The 19,849-nt window shown below is 40.4% G+C and overlaps 1 protein-coding gene across 3 annotated transcripts in view; it reads right to left on the reverse strand.

The window, feature by feature from the left end:
- Positions 1-19,849, reverse strand: part of AKR1D1 (aldo-keto reductase family 1 member D1) — a 61,057-nt gene that overhangs the window by 30,903 nt on the left and 10,305 nt on the right. For all 3 annotated transcript variants that reach the window (XM_012447583.3, XM_064373107.1, XM_064373104.1), the window contains one exon: positions 18,073-18,237. In XM_012447583.3, the coding sequence (XP_012303006.2) occupies positions 18,073-18,165 (93 nt within the window). In that variant the 5' untranslated portion in view covers positions 18,166-18,237. The remainder of the gene's footprint in view (positions 1-18,072; positions 18,238-19,849) is intronic.

Consider the following 19,849-nt stretch of genomic DNA (forward strand, 5'->3'; position numbering starts at 1 on the left):
CGTTGGGAACATACATTGTATTTTTTCCCCTGCTTCAGTTAAAAGTCATCACGGTAGAGAAGATAAGAGGATGTGAAAAATGAACAAACTAGCCACATAGATGATATTATAAGATTCATAGTCACAAGTGTCAAATAGCTGGGAAAAGGAAACACACATTCCAGGAATGTTAGTGATATTTCATTAATTAATTAACAACATGATTAATAGGACTTGGACAGTAATTGAGTCAAAAGGCCAGGAAAAACCTGCGAAATGAGATGTTATGAATGACAAGTGTGACAACTAAAGTACAGTGGGAAGGGGAGGTGAGGTGTGGCGTCTAGAAATTTACAAAGAAGAAAATAAACATATTGCTTTCATTCTCAAGTATCTACATTTCTTCTTCTCCTTCTCCTTCTCTTCCTCCTCTTCCTCCTCCTCCTCCCCTTCTTCTCCTCTTCTCCTCCTCCTCCTCCTCCTCCTCCTCCTCCTCCTCCTCCTCCACCTCCTCCTTCTCCTTCTGCTTCTTGCTTCTCAGGGTCTCTGTCACCCAGGCTGAAGTGCAATGCTCACTGAAGCCTCAGCCTCCTGTGCTCAAGTGATTCTTCCACCTTAGCCTCCCGAGTAGGTGGGACTACAGGTGTATGCCACCATGCCCTGCTAACTTTTTTGTAGAGATGGGGTTTTGCCATGTTGCCCATGCTGGTTTCAAACTCCTGGGCTCAAGTGATCCTCCTGCCTTGGCCTCCCTCTACATATTATTAATATATGAAGCTTAATATTAGATGGTAAATAGAATCTTAGAAACATCACTGAGATTTTATGGGCTGGAACTGATCATTTAAATGAAGAGCTAAAGTACACAATGAAGGGAGCCCCAGACAAATGCATATTAAAGTAGGGACTTATATTTTCAAAAATTAACCCAAAAAATGAAGTACAGAGGAGAGCATTTAGGATAAAGAAAGTATGGCGGGGTGTGGTGGCTCATGCCTATAATCCCAGCACTTTGGGAGGCCACGGTGGGCCATCACCTGAGGTCAGGAGTTCAAGACCAGCCTGGCCAACATGGTGAAACCCCATCTCTACTAAAAAATACAAAAATTAGCCAGGCATGGTAGTGGGCACCTGTAATCCCAGCTACTCGAGAGGCTGAGGCAGGAGAATTTCTTGAACCCAGAAGGCAGAGGTTGCAGTGAGCTGAGATCATGCCACTGCAATCCAGCCTGGGCAACAAAGCAAGAAAAAAAAATGGTAAAGATAAGGGCCAAAGTAGGAGTATAGTCACCATGGTGTTGAGTATATGGATGATGACTCATTTAATAAGAATTATGGCACAGATGCAAGTTATAGTAGTGAAATCTTCAATTATTCAGCTCTCATCAGGGAGTCTCTTCTAAAAGCTGGATATTTACTTACGGATATTTACTATTTACTTATTTATTTATATGTCTATATTTCTATATTTCCTGAAAAATATTGTCTCTCAGAAGGCAGAAGCAGCAGTGAGATGTATTACTATTTTGGACTTAATTCTAATCAATATGGAGGAACTACTTGGCAATATGAACAGGAGGACCACACTTAGTAATCCTTAAATGTAGCATAAAGGAATTCTACATCTGACTCTTTTTTTAGGAAACACAGTTTTGAAAAAAATCAGAAAGATCAAATAGGATACCACATAAATGATATGATAGGAGAATCTAAAATATAAAAATTTGATCCACAATTAAGGACAATCTCACTGAACTGTAAAACAAAATTTTGGCTTTCTAAAATGGCTGACAGCATCCTCTTCCATTTAAGAAAATTAAAAATGCTAGATTAGGCCAGGTGTGGTGGCGCATCTGTAATCCCAGCACTTTGGGAGGCTGAGGTGGGAGGATCGCTTGAGCCCAGGAGTTGAGACCAGCCTGGGCAACATAGTGAAACCCCATCTCTATAAAAAATACAGAAATTAGCCCTGTCTATAGGGCTGGAAGGCAGAGGTTGATCCTGGAAGGCAGAGGTTGCAGGGATTTGTAATCAAGCCACTGCACTTCAGCCTGGGTGACAGAGCAAGACTCTGTCTCAAAAAAACAGAAAAAAAGCTAGATGAAAACTTTTAAAAGAATTACCATAAAAGCGCTGAAAAGACAGCAGGCATTTATTAAATCAAGCTAAATTTTATGGGAAAGTCTGAATGCAGAAGTGAGAGGTTCAGGAGATGAAAAACAAGAATAAAAACACTCCCTAAAAGGCTGTGACCACCTCCAGTCCCTGGGAGAATTCATAACCTATGTAGCCAGAGTCTGGTGACCAGTTTAATGTGGTCACTGAGTAGCAGTGCCTCCAGGGAACTGGAGCAAACACACACACATGCTCTCTGAAAGAAAATATTTGTTTTTCACCCTTGGTGCATGCTCACAAATACTTTTTTTAACGTAGTATTAACCTGCACACAGTTGAAGAATTTAGATACCCCAGAAAACAAAGTTCCATAAAGGAAGACAGGAAGAATCAATTGACAGCCTAAACAGAATCATAGATCCTAATATTGGAACTATCATTAGAATGAAATTGGACCTGTATTTTACACCATACACAAAAAGTCAACTCAAAATGGAGTAAAGATTTCTAAGACCAGAAACTATAAAACTCCTAGAAGAAAACATAAGGGGAAAAAGCATCATGGCATTGGGGTAGGCTATGGTATCTCGGATATGACACTGAAAGCACAAGAAACAAAAGCAAAAATAGGTTGTTAGGACTGCATCAAGCTAAATAGCCTCTGCACAGAAAAGGAAACACTCAACAGAGTCAAGAAGCAATCTACAGAATAGGAGAAAATATTTACAAAGCACGTATCTCATAAGGGGCTAATATCCAAAATATAATTAAAAGGAACTTCTACAACTCAACAGCAAACAAACAAAAACAGACAACAAAAACAAAAAAAATCACCCCCCCAAAAAAACTAACTGATTAAAAAGTTGGTAAAGGACTTGAGGAGACATTTCTCCAAAGAAGACATACAAATGGCCAATAGGAGTATGCAAAGATACTCAAAATCGCTAGCCATCCGGGAAATGCAAATCAAAACTACAATGAAATAACACCTCACACCCATTAGGATGATTATTATAAAGAAAGGTAACAATTATTGGTGAGGATGTAGAGAAATTAAAACTCTTATACACTGTTAGTGGAAGTGTAAAATTGTGCAACTACAATGGAAAACAGTATGGAGGTTTCTAAAAAAATTAAAAATATATTAGACCATGTTGGTCAAGAAAAAAATTAAAAATAGAACTACCATATGATCCAGCAGTCCTACTTCTGGGTATATATCCAAAAAATAAAAATAAAATCACTATATTGAAGAAATATTTGCACTTCCATACACTGTAGCATTATTCACATTAGGTAAGATATGGAAACAACCTAAATGTTCACTGACAGATGAGCAGGTAAAGAAAATGTGGTATATAAACAATGTAATATAATTTTATTCCAGAATATTCCTGCCTCAAAAAAGCAGGAAATTCTGCAATATACAACAACATGGATGAACCTGGAGGACATTATACTAAGTGAAATAATTCAGCCACAGATTAATACCACAATAAAAATGGGAATTATTACTCAAAAGTTAAAATAACTCTGCTTGTTTTGATTAAAGAAAGAAACTTGAGGCTAGGCATGGTGGCTCATGCCTATAATCTCAGCACATTGGGAAGCTGATGCAGGAGAATTGCTTGATGCTATGAGTTTGAGACTGGCCTGGGAAACATAGTAAGATCCTGTCTTACAAAAAAAAAGTTAGATAAAATAAACACAAAAATTAAAAAATTATCCAGACATGGCTATGTACACCTGAGGCAGGAGGATTGCTTGAGCCCAGGAGTTCAGATCGCCAGTGCGCTATGATTGTACCACTGCATTCCAGCCTGGGTGACAGAAGAAGACCCCCATTTCTAGATTACAAAAAAGAAAATTAAATTTGAAAACCAAGAGGTAAACTTGAAAGTCTCTATAGAGGACTGGAAACTATGCAGAGTGCCCTAGAAGATTTAGGTAAGAACTAAACACAGCAATTCTATAAACAAACAAACAAAAAATCTGGTCAGACATCTAAAATCAAATGAACGTGTCAGTAGCATATTGGATGTGGCAAGAACGAATTAGAGCATGGAAAGCAAATCAGAAGAAATGATCCAACACTACTCCTCTGTGTTAATGTCCAGCATTCCCTGTGTCCTTTGAAAACGATGTAGAAGCTGCTACCTTGCAACATGTGTTCCAGGCAGGATCTACCTGCAAACTGCCTCCCAGTCACCAGGCCAGTGAATATCACTTGGTAGAGAGACTAATTTCAGAGCCATGGAGTCACATTAGAATATATCCTTCTAAATATAAAAGGTAGGAATTCCTTTTATATTTTGGATATTATCCCTTATGAGATTTCCTGGCTGGAAAAAAGGAAGAAAGAGGGTGGTACACTGAAGGAACTCCATTCCTAGACACCATGTGCCATGGAGGTGGAGAGTATGTGTGGGAGTGGATCTTGGGGTACAGCATCAAGAGGAAGGTGGATAAAGGAGAGTTTATTGATATGAAAACACCATCCTCTGATATGTGACTTAACACCTCAGGAATCAGTGCTAACACACTGCCAGCATAACTCTTGAAATCTGGAAAAAGTGAGATCCACATACATGAAGTACACATTCTAGAAATACCATGGCAGATGGTCAAGAGACGGGTCAGGAAGCTCCGAGAAGAAAGCCCACAAGAGTGGATATAGTATATAAGGCCGGAAACCCACAGAGGATCTATGTTTTGCAGCAGGGCCCAGAGAACACTTCTTTTACCAAAAAGACAAAAACACCAAAATTGTTCAGCTCAATTACATCTGTCCTCCGTACACAAGGCAGACTGTGGGAGATGTGAAAAAACTGGGTTTACTAAATAATTTGGGGCCAGGTGTGGTGGCTCAGACCTCTAACCTCAGCACATCAGGAGACCGAGACAGGAGGATCGCTTGAGGCCAGGAGTTCAAGACCAGCCTGGGCAACATAGTGAGATCCTATCCTTATTTTAAAAACTAGGAATGATGGAATTTTAAAATAATAGAGGCTACATGGTAGTACTTAACTTCAGAAGTGAAGTGGGCATTGTTATCATAATGCGTGGCATCCAAAGAGCATGACCTGCAGAGATGCTTTGAAGATGGTTAATTAGGGGATTTCCAGGCAAGATGGCCGAATAGGAACAGCTCCAGTCTGTAACGAGATTGATACAGAAAGCAGGTGATTTCTGCATTTCCAACTGAGGTACCCAGTTCATGTCACTGGGACTGATTGGACAATGGGTGCAGCCCATGGAGGACAAGCCAAGCAGGTTGGGGCATCACCTCACCCAGGAAGCACAAGGGGTCGGGATTTTACTTCCATAACCAAGGGAAGCTCTGAGAGACTGTACCAGGAAGAATGGTACATTCCGGCTCAGATACTGCGCTTTTCCCATGGTCTTCACAACCGGCAAACCATGAGATTCCTTCTGGTGCATATGCCACCAGGGCCCTGGGATTCAAGCACAAAACTTGGCAGCCATTTGGGCACACTGTGAGCTAGCAGCAGGAGAGTTTTTTGTTCATGCTTCGGTGGTATGAACAAAAGATCCACTGGCTTGAAACTCTGGCTGCCAGCACAGCAGTCTAAGGTCGACCTGGGTCACTGGAGCTTCGTGGGGTGAGGGGTGTCTGCCATTGCTGAGGCTGGAGTAGGTGGTTTTATCATCACAGTGTAAACAAAGCCACCATTGGGAAGTTCAAACTGGGCGGAGCCCACTGCAGCTCGGCAAGACCTCTGAGGTCAGACTGCCTCTTTAAAATCCTCCTCTGGGCAGGGCATCTCTGAAAAAAAAAGGCAGCAGCCACAGTCCAGTGACCTATAGATAGAATGCCCATCTCCCTGGGACAGAGCACTGGGGGAAGGGGTGGCTGTGGGTGCAGCTTCTGCAGACTTAAACATCCCTGCCTGACAGCACTGAAGAGAGCAGTGGATCTCCAAGAACAGCATTTGAGCTCTGATAAGGGACAGACTGCCTCCTCAAGTGGGTCCCCGACCCCATGTATTCTGACTAGGAGACACCTCCCAATAGGGACCAATGGACACCTCATACAGGAGAGCTCTAGCTGATATCTGGTGGGTGCCCCTCTGGGATGAAGCTTCCAGATGAAGGAACAGGCAGCAATCTTTAATGATCTTTAGCCTCCCCTGGTGATACCCAGGCAAACAGGGTTTGGAGTGGACTTTTAGCAGACCTGCAGAGGAGGAGCCTGACTGTTAGAAGGAAAACTAGCAAACAGAAAGGAATAGTCAACAAGAAGGATGTCCATCCCGATATCCCATCCAAAGGTCACCAACATCAAAGACCAAAGGTAAATAACTCCGTGAAGTTGGGGAGAAACTAGTCCAAAAAGCCTGAAAATTCCAAAAACCAGAATGCCTCTTGTTTTCCAAAGGATCACAAATCCTGCCAGCAAGGGAGCAAAACTAGATGGAGAATGAGTTTGACGAATTGACAGAAGTAGGCTTCAGAAGGTGGGAAACAAAAAAACTCTTTCAAGCTAAAGGAGCATGTTCTAACCCAATATGAGGAAGCTAAGAACCTTGAAAAAAGGTTAGATGAATTGCTAAATAGAATGATCAGTTTAGAGAAGAACATAAATGACCTGATAGAGCTGAAAAACACAGCATGAGAATTTCACAAAGCATACACAAGTGTCATTAGCTGAATCGATCAAGAGGAAGAAAGGATATCAGAGATTGAAGATTGACTCAGTGAAATAAAGTGAGAAGAAAAGATTAGAGAAAAAAAAGTAAAAAGAAATGACCAAAGCCTCCAAGAAATATGGGATTATGTGAAAAGACCAAAGCTGTGTTTGATTGGTGTACCTGAAAGTGACAGGGAGAAGGGAACCAATTTGGAAAACACTCTTCAGGATATTATCCAGGAGAATTTCCCCAACCTAGCAAGGCAGGCCAACATTGAAATTCAGGAAACACAGAGAACACCGCAAAGATATTCCTCGAGAAAAGCAACCCCAAGACACATAATCATCAGATTCGCCAAAGTTGAAATGAAGAAAAAAATCTTAAGGGCAGCCAGAGAGAAAGGTCGGGTGGCCCACAAAGGGAAGCCCATCAGACTAACAGCAGATCTCTCAGCAGAAACCCTACAAGCCAGAAGAGAGTGGGGGCCAATATTCAACACTCTTAAAGAAAAGAATTTTCAACCCAGAATTTCATGTTCCGCCAAACTAAGCTTCATAAGCGAAAAAGAAATAAAATCCTTTACAGACAAGCAAATGCTGAGGGATTTTCTCACCAGCAGGCCTGCGTTACAAGAACTACTGAAGGAAGCATTAAACATGGAAAGAAACAAGCAGTACCAGCCATTGCAAAGTGATACCAAATTGTAAAGACCATCAACTCTATGAAGAAACCGCGTCAACTAATGAGCAAATTAACCAGCTAGCATAATAATGACAGGATCAAATTCACACATAAAAATATTAACCTTAAATATAAACAGGATAAATGCCCAAAAAAAAAGACACAGACTGGCAACCTGGATGGAGGCAAGACCCATCAGTGTGTTATATTCAGAACCATCTCCTGTGCAAAGACACACATAGGCTCAAAATAAAGCGATGGAGGAAGATTTACCACGCAAATGGAAGGCAAAAAAAAGTAGGAGTTGCAATCCTAGTCTCTGATAAAACAGACTTTAAACCAACAAAGATCAAAAGAGACAAAGAAAGGCATTACATAATGGTAAAGGCATCAATGCAGTAAGAAGAACTAACTATTCTAAATACACATGCATCCAATACAGGAGCACCCAGATTTATAAAGCAAATTTTTAGAGATCTGCGAAGTTACTTAGACTCCCACATAGTAATAGTGGGAGACTTTAACACCCAACTGTCAATATTCCACAGATAAACGAGACAGAAAATCAACAAGAATATCCAGAACTTGAACTCAGCTGTGGACCAAGCAGACCTAACAGACATCTATAGAACTCTCCACCCCAAATCAGCAGAATATACATTCTTCTCAGCACCATATCACACTTATTCTAAAATTGACCACATAATTGAAAGAAAAACACTCTTCAGTAAATGCAAAGGAATGGAAATAATAACAAACAGTCTCTCAGATCACAGTGCAATCAAATTAGAACTCAGGATTAAGAAACTCGATCAAAACTGCACAATCACATGGAAACTGAACAACCTCCTCCTGAATGACTACTGGGTAAATAATGAAATGAAGGCAGAAATAAAGATGTTCTTTGAAACCAATAAGAACAAAGACACAGGCTGGGCGTGGTGGCTCACGCCTGTAATCCCAGCACTTTGGGAGGCCGAGGCGGGTGGATCACGAGGTCAAGAGATCGAGACCATCCTGGTCAACATGGTGAAACCCCATCTCTACTAAAAATACAAAAAATTAGCTGGGCATTGTGGCGCGTGCCTGTAATCCCAGCTACTCAGGAGGCTGAGAGGCAGGAGAATTGCCTGAACCCAGGAGGTGGAGGTTGCGGTGAGCCGAGATCACGCCATTGCACTCCAGCCTGGGTAATAAGAGCGAAACTCCGTCTCCAAAAAAAAAAAATAACAAAGACACAATGTACCAGAATCTCTGGTACACATTTCAAATAGTGTCTAGGGGGAAATTTATAGCACTATTTGCCCACAAGAGAAAGCAGGAAAGATCTAAAATCGACACCCTAACAACACAATTAAAAGAACTAGAGAAACAAGAGCAAACAAATTCAAAAGCTAGCAGAAGACAAGAAATAACTAAGATCAGAGCAGAACTGAAGGAGATAGAGACACGAAAAACTCTTCAAAAAATCAATGAATCCAGGAGCTGGTTTTTTGATAAGATCAACAAAATAGAGAGCTAGCCAGACTAATAAAGAAGAAAAGAGAGAATAATTAAGTAGACACAATAAAAAATGATAAAGGGGATATCACCACTCATCCCACAGAAATAGAAATTACCATCAGAGAATACTATAAACACCTCAATGCAAATAAACTAGAAACTCTAGAAGAAATGGATAAATTCCTGGACAGATACACCCTCCCAAGACTGAACCAGGAAGAAGTCAAATCCCTGAATTGACCGATAACAAGTTCTGAAATTGAGGCAATGATTAATTAATAGCCTACCAACAAAAAAAGTCCAGGACCAGATGGATTCACAGCTGAGTTCTACCAGAGGTACAAAAAGGAGCTGGTACCATTCCTTCTGAGAAACAATTCCAAATAATAGAAAAAGAGGGAATCCTCTCTAACTCATTTTATGAGGTCAGCATCATCCTGATACCAAAACCTGGCAGAGACCAAAAAAAAAAAAAAAAAAAGAAGAAGAAAAGAAAAAGAAAATTTCAGACCAATATCCCTGATGAACATTGATGTGAAACCCTCAATAAAATACTGGCAAACCAAATCCAGCAGCACATCAAGAAACTTATCCACCGTGACCAAGTTGGCTTCATCCCTGGGATGCAAGGCTGGTTCAACATACACAAATCAACATAATCCATCACATAAGCAGAACCAATGACAAAAACCACATGATTATCTCAATAGATGCAGAAAAGGCCAAAATTCAACAGCCCTTCATGCTAAAAATTCCCAATAACCTAGTTATTCATGAAACATATCTCAAACTAATAAGAGCTATTCATGACAAACTCACAGCCAATATCAGACTGAATGGGTAAAAACTGGAAGAATTCCCTTTGAAACTGGCACAAGACAAGGATGCCCTCTTTCACTACTCCTATTCAACATAGTATTGAAAGTTCTGGCCAAGGCAATCATGCAAGAGAAGGAAATAAAGGTATTCAAATAGGAAGAGAGGAAGTCAAATTGTCTCTGTTTGCAGATGACATGATTGTATATTTAGAAAACCTCATCATCTTAGTTCAAAATCTCCTTAAGCTGATAAGCAACTTCAGCAAAGTCTCAGGATACAAAATCAATGTGCAAAAATCACAAGCATTCCTCTACACTAATAACAGACAGAGAGCCAAGTCATGAGTGAACTCCCATTCACAATTGCTACAAAAAGAATAAAATACCTGGGAATACAACTTACAAGAGATGTGAAGGACCTCTTCAAGGACAACTACAAACCACTGAACAACGAAATAAGAGAGGACACAAACAGATGGAAAAACATTCCATACTCATGGATAGGAAGAATCAATATTGTGAAAAAGGCCATACTGCTCAAAGTAATTTACAGATTCAATGCTATCCCCATCAAGCTACCACTGACTTCACAGAATTGGAAAAAACTACATTAAAGTTCATATGGTACCAAAAAAGAGCCCACATAGCCAAGAGAATCCTAAGCAAAAAGAACAAAGCTGGAGGCATTATGCTACCTGACTTCAAACTATGCTACAAAGCTACAGTAATAAAAACAGCATGGTACTGGTACCAAAACAGATACATAGACCAGTGGAACAGAACAGAGGACTCAGTAATAACACCACACATCTATAGCCATCAGATCTTTGACAAACCCGACAAAAACAAGCAATGGGGAAAGGATTCTCTACTTTATAAATGGTGTTGGGAAAACTGGCTAGCCATATGCAGAAAGCTGAAACTGGGTTCCTTCCTTACACCTTATACAAAAATTAACTTAAGATGGATTAAAGACTTAAACATAAGACCTGGGACCATAAAAACCCTAGAAGAAAATCTAGGCAATACCATTCAGAACATAGGCATGGACAAAGACTTCATGACTAAAACACCAAAAGCAATGGCAACAAAAGCCAAAATTGACAAATGGGATTGAATTAAACTAAAGAGCTTCTGCACAGCAAAAGAAACTATCATCAGAGTGAGCAGGCAACCTACAGAATGGGAGAAACTTTTTGCAATCTGCCCATCTTACAAAGGGCTAATATCCAGAATCTACAAAGAACTTAAACACATTTACAAGAATAAAACAACCCCATCAAAAAGTGGGTAAAATATGTGAACAGACACTTCTCAAAAGAAGACATTTATGTGGGCAACAAACATGAAAAAAGCTCATCATCACTGGACATTAGAGAAATGCAAAGCAAAATCACATTGAGATACCATCTCACACCAGTTAGAATGGCGATCATTAAAAAGTCAGGAAACAACAGATGCTGGAGAGGATGTGGAGAAATAGGAACACTTTTACACTGTTGGTGGGAGTGTAAATTAGTTCAACCATTGTGGAAAACAGTGTGGCAATTCCTCAAGCATCTAGAACTAGAAATACCATTTGACCCAGCAATTCCATTACTGGATATATATCCGAAGGATTGTAAACCATCCTAGTATAAAGACACATGCACAATATGTTTATTGGGGCACTGTTCACAATAGCAAAGACTTGGAACCAACCCACATACCCATCAAAGATAGACTGGATAAAGAAAATATGGCACATACACACCACGGAATACTAGGCAGCCATAAAAAGGATGAGTTCATATCCTTTGCAGGGACATGGATGAAGCTGGAAACCATCATTCTCAGCAAAGTAACACAAGAACAGAAAACCAAACACCACATATTTCCACTCATAAGTGGGAGTTAAACAATGAGAACACATGGACATAGGGAGGGGAACATGACACACTGGGGCCTATTGAAGAGTTGGGGGATTAGGGGAGGGACAGCATTAGGAGAAACACCTAATCTAGATGATGGGTTGATGGGGTGCAGCAAACCATCATGGCATGTGTATACCTTTGTAACAAACCTGCACATTCTGCACATGTACCCCAAAACTTAAAGTATCTTTGAAAAAATAAACATTTAATTTAAAAAGATCATTAATTAGACATGAAATCCCTAGTTTCAGGCAACATACAGGATGCTCGGTTAAATTTGATGGGCAAGACTTTGTTGTATATGCTTCTCCCAAATATTAAATGGGATAGAACATGCTTATATTTAAATATTATTCATTGTTCATCTGAAGTTCAAATTTACCTGGACGTATTTTTACTTGCTAAATCTGGCAACGCTACCCTAAAGGCAAGTTAGACAGGCAGCCAACAAGTGCATTGCGTAATTTACACAAACCAAAGCAGTTAGCATGGATTACTGGGCGAGGCACAGTGGCTCATGCCTATAATCCCAGCAATTTTGAAGGTTGATTTGGGAGGGTTGCTTGAGTCCAGGAGTTTGAGACCAGCCTGGGCAACACAGTGAGACCTTGTCTCTATTATGAATTTTAAAAAAGAAAAAGAATGGATTATTGGAAGGCTATTTTTTTTTTTGGAAACAATCACTTGATTACAAAAGCAGTTACAACCACAGGAGTAGTTATAAACATAAAGTTATTATGACATTAATTAGAAATTTTGTAAATTACCAACATAATTTTGAAGGTCCTATTTTACCTCTTCTAAGTTAAGAAATGTTTTAAAAATATTTTCCTACAATATATTTGTATTCATTTCAGTAGTATACTCTATCTTTTATTAAAGAGAATAATTTGTTATTGAGTAGCAATTAGATGGAAGAAGTGAGAAAAATGCCCGATCTTGGGAGGCTGATGGAAATTCTTTCAAGATAAAGTCATAGGTATGGCTGTGTACTAGGAAATGCATTAAGAAGGAAGCACACTGCCCAGAAGGCATCCTCAGGCTCCAGAGGCAGCATATTCCACACTTGCAGTACTGTTTCTACCCATTTACTGAGTGACATAAATACACCAGTTTTCAGTAGGTCCAGAATGGGAAAGGGCTCAGGAGAAGGTCCAGACTTTCCCACAAGCATACCTGCCACTTGGGCCATATGACCCAGCAGGCCCTATTGTTTACATATGGCATGGAGTTTATGGTAAGCTCCAGTTGGAGAATTACAATGTAAACCTGTTGGGCTCTGGAGCAAGTCATGCCATCTCCGTTGATGGCATTGCTACTGAGCCCTGTAGCGATAATGTATTTACCGTGGGACATGATGTGACCATGTGACCAGAGCTGCCCATTATGAGCTGGGTAATATAAGATCCACTACGACATAAGTTTGGGAAATCCATTGTAAGATGTAATTGGCACGTTTGTGATTGGACACAAGTTGGACAAGACAGCATGCCATCCAGATGTCATCCAAAATCTGAATGAGTTGCTGTTGCTTACAAATTAGTAATTACAGCATTCTCTGAAAAGTGGTAGAAGACTGGGCCTTATTTATGATTGGTTGTAGTGGAGGACAAGCTGCCACCCTGTGTCCTCAATAATAGTCTCCTGAGTGTTAATTGTCTGTGTTTTTTCTTTGTTCTTGTAGAAATAAAGAGGAAAGTAAAACATTGCTTGCACTCATGTCTAATCAGAATGGGAAAGTAGAACAAAATGAAGAAACAGACTTAACTCTCTGAAACCACTTATTTATGCTTTCTGCCTGGCCCCTGGTCCCCTTATGTAGAGCTTGAGACCTTCACTCTGTCCCCAGCTTAAACCAGATCTGAAAAAATTACTTGGTATAAGAGCAAGGCTTTGCCTTCCGCAGGTGAAACAAAGTTCCGTGGGTGATCAGAAGAGGGGAATTACATAGGCACTGGGGAGAAAGAAAGGGATGTTTAGGGCCGGGCGTCATGGCTCATGCATGTAATCCCAGCACTTTGAGAGGCTGAGGCAGGTGGATCACTTGAGCCTAAAAGTTTGAGACCAGCCTGGGAAACATGGCAAATACCTGCCTGTACAAAAAATAAAACTAAAATAAATCAAATAAAAGGAATGTTTAAAGGACGACACATTCCTGAGAAAGGGGTGCTGAGCCCTGCACCCCCACCTCCCTCTGCTCAGGGGCAAAATGTAGTGGGTGTTTTAGGCTTCTCCTGCATACTAAGAGCTTGGACTTTACTTCTCCTTTGCCCCGTAACTCATTCAGTTTCTGAAAACTTGCTGCAACTACAGCAGTCTCAACCAGAACGACTCAGGAAGGAATATTCCCCAATCTAACTTCCTTGGCTGTGCCTTCTCCATAACTTGTACCCCATAATTAGATTTGTTCATTGTTTCTTTCATCTTTGAACAATAGTTATCTCTTGTAAGGGACTTACATGGGGGAGATATAACAAACAATAGAGAATATAGTTTTGGGATCTCTGCATATATGTGTTTGGAGCCAAGATTATGAATGAGATCATAAAGAAATAATAAACAAAGAAAGAAGAGAAAGGGGCCAAAGATCAAACTCATATAATTTTTTCAAAAGTAATTTTCAATTGTATTACCAAAAACAAGGGAGGTGAGCAATTAAAGTGGAATGTGGGATTGTGACCAAGTGTCAACTACTCTTGCTATGGGTAATTTGTTTCTCCTCATCTGCCTTCCATTTTCATGCTACAACCTGAGTTTTATCTCTCAAAAACACAGATCCAGTGATGCTCAGTCTTTGCTTCTAAACTGTAGATGATGTCTCATTTCTACAGAATGAAGTTCCAACTCCTGGCTGAGCATGGTGGCTCCTGCCTGTAATACCAGCACTTTGAAAGGCTGAGGCAGGTGGATCACTTGAACCCAGGAGTTCAAGACCAGCCTGGGCAATATGATGAAACTCCCTCTCTACAAAAAATTCAAAAATTAACTGGGCATAGTGGCACGTGCCTGTGGTCCCAGCTACTCAGGAGGTTGAGGCAGGATGATTGCTTACGTCTGGGAGGCAGAGGTTGCAGTGAGCCAAGATTGCATCATTGCACTCCAGTCTGGGTGACAGATTGAGACCCTGCCTCAAATAATAATAATAACAATAATAATAATAATAACAACAATAATAAAAGCTCCAACTCCTTAGTATGGTGTTCAAGGTCCTCGGTAATCCCTCTCTTAATTTGCATTTTCAGATTCAGCTGCCATCACCATTAATTCCATGTGCCAGGCACTATGGGCTTAGCTTTCCCTGGACATATCATATATCCTTCTCTAACTAAAAAGTCTCTATACTCCTTCTTGCCAAAATGTCCTGCTTTAGCTATGCTTCTCTGTTTGACACATTCATGCTCAGCTTCAAAGAGTTTATCATACATGACCTCTCAAATTTCAGTACCATATCTACACATTCCACTGTTTATTCTGGTAATCAGCATTAAATGTTGAACTGCAACTCATAAGCTGAAACTTTACTATGTTTTAAAGGAAACCCATTTCAATCTTCATGGTCAAATTTTATTATTTCAATTTCTATGCTGATATGGTTTCACTATATTCCCACCCAAATCTCACCTTGAATTGTAGTTCCTATTATCCCCACATGTTGTGGGAGGGACTCAGTGGGAGGTAATTGAATCATGGGGGAGTTACTTCTATGCTGTTCTTATGATAATGAGTGAGTTCTCATGACATTTGATGATTTTATAAGGACCTTTTCCCCTCTTGGTCAGTACTTCTTGCCACCATGTGAGGAAGGATGATTTGCTTCCCCTTCTGCCATAATTGTAAGTTTCCTGAGGTATCCCCAGCCACACTGCACTGTGAGTCAATTAAACTTTTTTTCTATATAAATTACCCAGTCTAGGGGATGTCTTTATTAGCAGCATGAGAACAGACTAATACAGTAAATTGGTACCAGGAGTGGGGCACTGCTATAAAGACACCTGAAAATGTGGAAGCAACTTTGGAACTGAGTGACACAGGCAGAAGTTGGAACAGTTTGGAGGACCCAGAAGAAGATAGGAAAATGTGGGAAAGTTTAGAATATCCTCGAGACTTGTTGAATGGCTTTGACCAAAATGCTGTCAGTGATATGGACAATAAAGTCCAGGCTGAGGTAGTCTTAGTTGGAGATGAGAAACTTCTTGGGAACTGGAGCAAAGGTGACTCTTGTTATGTTTTAGCAAAGAGACTGACCACAGTTTTCCCCTGCCCTAGAGATCTGTGGAACTTTGAACTTGACAGAAATGATTTAGGGTATCTGGTAGAAGAAATTTCTAAGCAGCAAAGTGTTTGAGAGGAAGAAGAGCATAAATGTTTGGAAAATTTGCAGCCTGACTATGCAATATAAAAGAAAAGCCCATTTTTTGTGGAGAAATTCAAGCCTGCTACAGAAATTTGCATAAGTAACAACAAGCTGAATTTTAATCACCAAGACAATGGAGAAAATTTCTCCAGGGCATGTCAGAGACCTCTGTGGCAACCCCTCTCATTATAGACTGGGAGGCCTAGGAGAAAACAATGGTTTTGTAGGCCCAGCCCAGGGCCCCCCATGCTGTGTGCAGCCTCAGGACATGGTGCCCTGCATCCCAGCTGCTCCAGCTATTGCTAAAAGGGGCCACGGTACAGCGTAGGCTGTGGTTTCAGAAGGTGCAACCACTAAGCCTTGGCAGCTTGCATGTGGTGTTGAGCCTGCAGCTGCACAGAAGTTAAAAATTGAGGTTTGGGAACCTCTGCCTAGATTTCAGAGGATGTATGGAAGCACCTCGATGTCCAGGCGGAAGTTTTCTGCAGGGTTGGAGCCCTCATGGAGAGTCTCTGCTAGGGCAGTGTGGAAGGGAGATGTGGGATCAGAGGCCCCACACAGAGTTCCCACTGAGGCACTTCCTAGTGAAGCTATGAGAAGAGGGCTACTATCCTCCAGAGTCCAGAATGATAGATCCACTGATAGCTTGCACAGTACACCTAGAAAAGCCATAGGCACTCAACACCAGCTTGTGAAAGCAGCTGGAAGTGGGGCTATACCCTGCAAAGCCACAGAAATGGAGCTGCCCAAGGCAGTAGGAGCCCACCTCTTGCATCAGCCTGCCCTGGATGTGAGACATGGAGTAAAAGATCATTTCAGAGCTTTAAGATTTGACTGCCCTGCTGTATTTCAGAGTTGCATGGAGCCTGTAGCATTTTTGTTTTGGCCAGTTTCTCCCATTTGGAATGAGTGTATTTACCCAATGCCAATACCCTCATTGTATCTAGGAAGTAACTAACTTGCTTTTGATTTTATAGGCTCATAGGCAGAAAGGACTTCCCTTGTCTCAGATGAGGCTTTGGACTTGGACTTTTGGGTTAATGCCAAAATGAGCTAAGACTTTGGGGGACTGTTGGAATGGCATGATTGTGTTTTGAAATGTGAGTACATGAGTTTTGGGAGGAGCCAGGGCAGAATGATATGGTTTGGCTGTGCCTCCACCCAAATCTCATAGTGAATTGTATTTCCCGTAATCCTTACATGTTGTAGGAGGGACCTGCTAGGAGGTAATTGAATCATGGGGGAAGTTACCTCCATGCTGTTCTCATGATAGTGAGTGAATTCTCATGAGATCTGATGGTTTTATAAGGGACTTTTCCCCTTTGGCTCAGCACTTCTCCTTGCTGCTGCCAAGTAAAGAAGAATGTGTTTTCTTCCCCTTCTGCCATGATTATAAGTTTCCTAAGGTATCCTCAGCCATGATGAACTGTGAGTCAATTAAACCTCTTTCCTTTATAAATTACCCAGTCTCTAGGGTATGTCTTTAATAGCAGCATGAGAATGGACTAATACATATGCTTTCAGAGACTGTTTACAGAGAGTTCTAGAATAGAATTGATAGTTATCTTTATTGTTCTACAATTGGTTGTAAAGAATCTACCCCTTCTATTTGATTTTTAATCCTAGATAACAGAGACACTGTTTTCTTTATATATGACATTTCTATCACCTAGTGCTTAGTGCATGGCAAGTCTTCACTAGATGTTTGTTAGACTAAACTAAAAATTACCTAACACAAAAAAACCACAAGTCATAAACACACAAATTTCATGTGGCTCAGTTCACTCTTGTAATCAGCATTTAGCTAAATTTCAATAAAGGAAGCAGAAAGTTGTCATTCTCAAATCCAAACTAATTTTTAATCATGAATTGATTTAGTTTAACCTTTGGCTCAATACCCATTCAGTAAATAGTAGTCCTTTCATTATTACAAATTGAGGTTGCTTGCATTTCTACAAAAAGTAAGTCAATGAGATCTGCTTAAAATAAATTGCAGATTATGCTATAGGCAAATGTTAAAAGAAACAAACAAGCAAAGAGAGAAAAGGTAAGCTTACTGATTTAGGTTCTGAGTAGGTACCAAGTCCGATTATGGGAATGCTGTTTCCGTCACTTAGAGGTATGCGGTGACTTGCAGCACTGAGATCCATTGTGAAGAGAGAATCTGATTGTAGGAGCGATTTTGAACACCACGGAGTCTTTTCAAAGAGGTGTCCTAGGGCCTATTCAGTAAACAAAAGGAAGGCCAGAGGGAGGAGCAGAGGGAAGGGATATTAACAGATCTATTTCTCAACCTGTTGTTTTTCCAGGTTGTGCTGGAAATCCTGAGCATGTTTGTCCTTTGAACTTCTTCAGAGGCTTGTAAAACATAACGTATTGAGAGCTTATGCTTACTTCTTTGCAACAAAAGATTGAAAAAACAAAAAGAAACAAATCTAAATGGCCTCTATCAGTTAGGATGCGTTTGTTGGCAAATAACAAACTGATATGGTTTGGCTATGTTCCCATCCAAATCTCATCTTGAATTGTAGCTCCCATAGTCCCCATGTGTCATGGGAAAGACTCAGTGGGAAGTAATTGAATCATGGGGGTGTGTTTTTCCTGTGCTGTTCTCATGATAGTGAATAAGTCACATGAGAGCTGATGATTTTTTAAAGGACAGTTCCGCTGCACATGCTTTCTTGCCTGCTGCCATGTAAGATGTGCCTTTGCTCCTCCTTTGCCTTCTGCCATGATTGTGAGACCTCCCCAGCCATGTGGAACTGTCAGTCAATTAAACCTCTTTTTCTTCATAAATTATCCAGACTTGGTTTGTCTTTATTAGTAGTATAAGGAATGGACTAATACACAGACTTACCTTAAATTCTCTTAAACTATAATGGAAATTTATTGGTTTGTATTCCTCAAATTCTGGCATTATGGCTAGCTTCAGGGGAGACTAGACATTTCTAGGACTTCTCTGGAGATTTGAATGCAGCAGGACTGGGAAAGGATCTAGGATCTTTCTCATGAGTTAAGCTTATCACCAGTTAAACAGGACTAGAGAAACAATAATATGGCCAGGACCAATTTCTCACTTCTTGTTCTTCTGTCTGCCTTCTTGCTCTCTCAGGAAACTGTCTCTCTCAGTCCCCTTGTCAGTGAAAGGTATTTACTGACTGTCCTTGGAGTGACATGGTTTCAAGCTCAAACAACAAAAAAGAGATTTTACTTTCTCAATAGCTTAAACAGTAGTCCTGAAATTGAACCTTGTCAGCTTTGATTACCTTTCTTGGTTCATGGATCCATCACAAAATCAATCACAGTGGCCAAAAGAAATAAAAGACATTGCCTTAAAAAAAAATTAGAAACTATTTCTAAATTTGGATTTGGGGGTTGAAGGAGTGCAGGAAATTCCACCCCAACATATGTCTTCCTAGTATAATAAAGATTTTGAATTAAAGACCCTTAGAGATCAACAAGCTCTGGAAAAGACCCCCTTGTCTACATAAAGATAGGAGGGACCCACCAAAGAGGACAATTGTTCTTTTTCCACTCCCTGTTATCTCATGATCCATTACCTAAAAAGAAGACCAAGAATGTGTTGGGACTCAGAAACTGATACCCCAAAATATGGCACTTTGACATACTGAACTGGAAAGCCTCAAGATCTCTCTGACCTTTACTCCCTACCACCTCTCCCAAAGTGAAGTTTCTTTATATCCCTAAGATCCAGACCCACCAAAAGGAACAACTGCTTTTTTTTTCCTTTCCTTATAAGACCAAGAATGTAACCCCTTCTGAACAAACCCTTTCACAAGGTAATGTACAAGGTAATCTCTGCTTCCTGATCCA

This window comes from Aotus nancymaae, unplaced genomic scaffold (assembly GCF_030222135.1).
Source record: "Aotus nancymaae isolate 86718 unplaced genomic scaffold, 86718_ANA_hifiasm-v0.15.2.pri h1tg000002l, whole genome shotgun sequence".
In the NCBI taxonomy this organism is placed as follows: Eukaryota; Metazoa; Chordata; class Mammalia; order Primates; family Aotidae; genus Aotus; species Aotus nancymaae.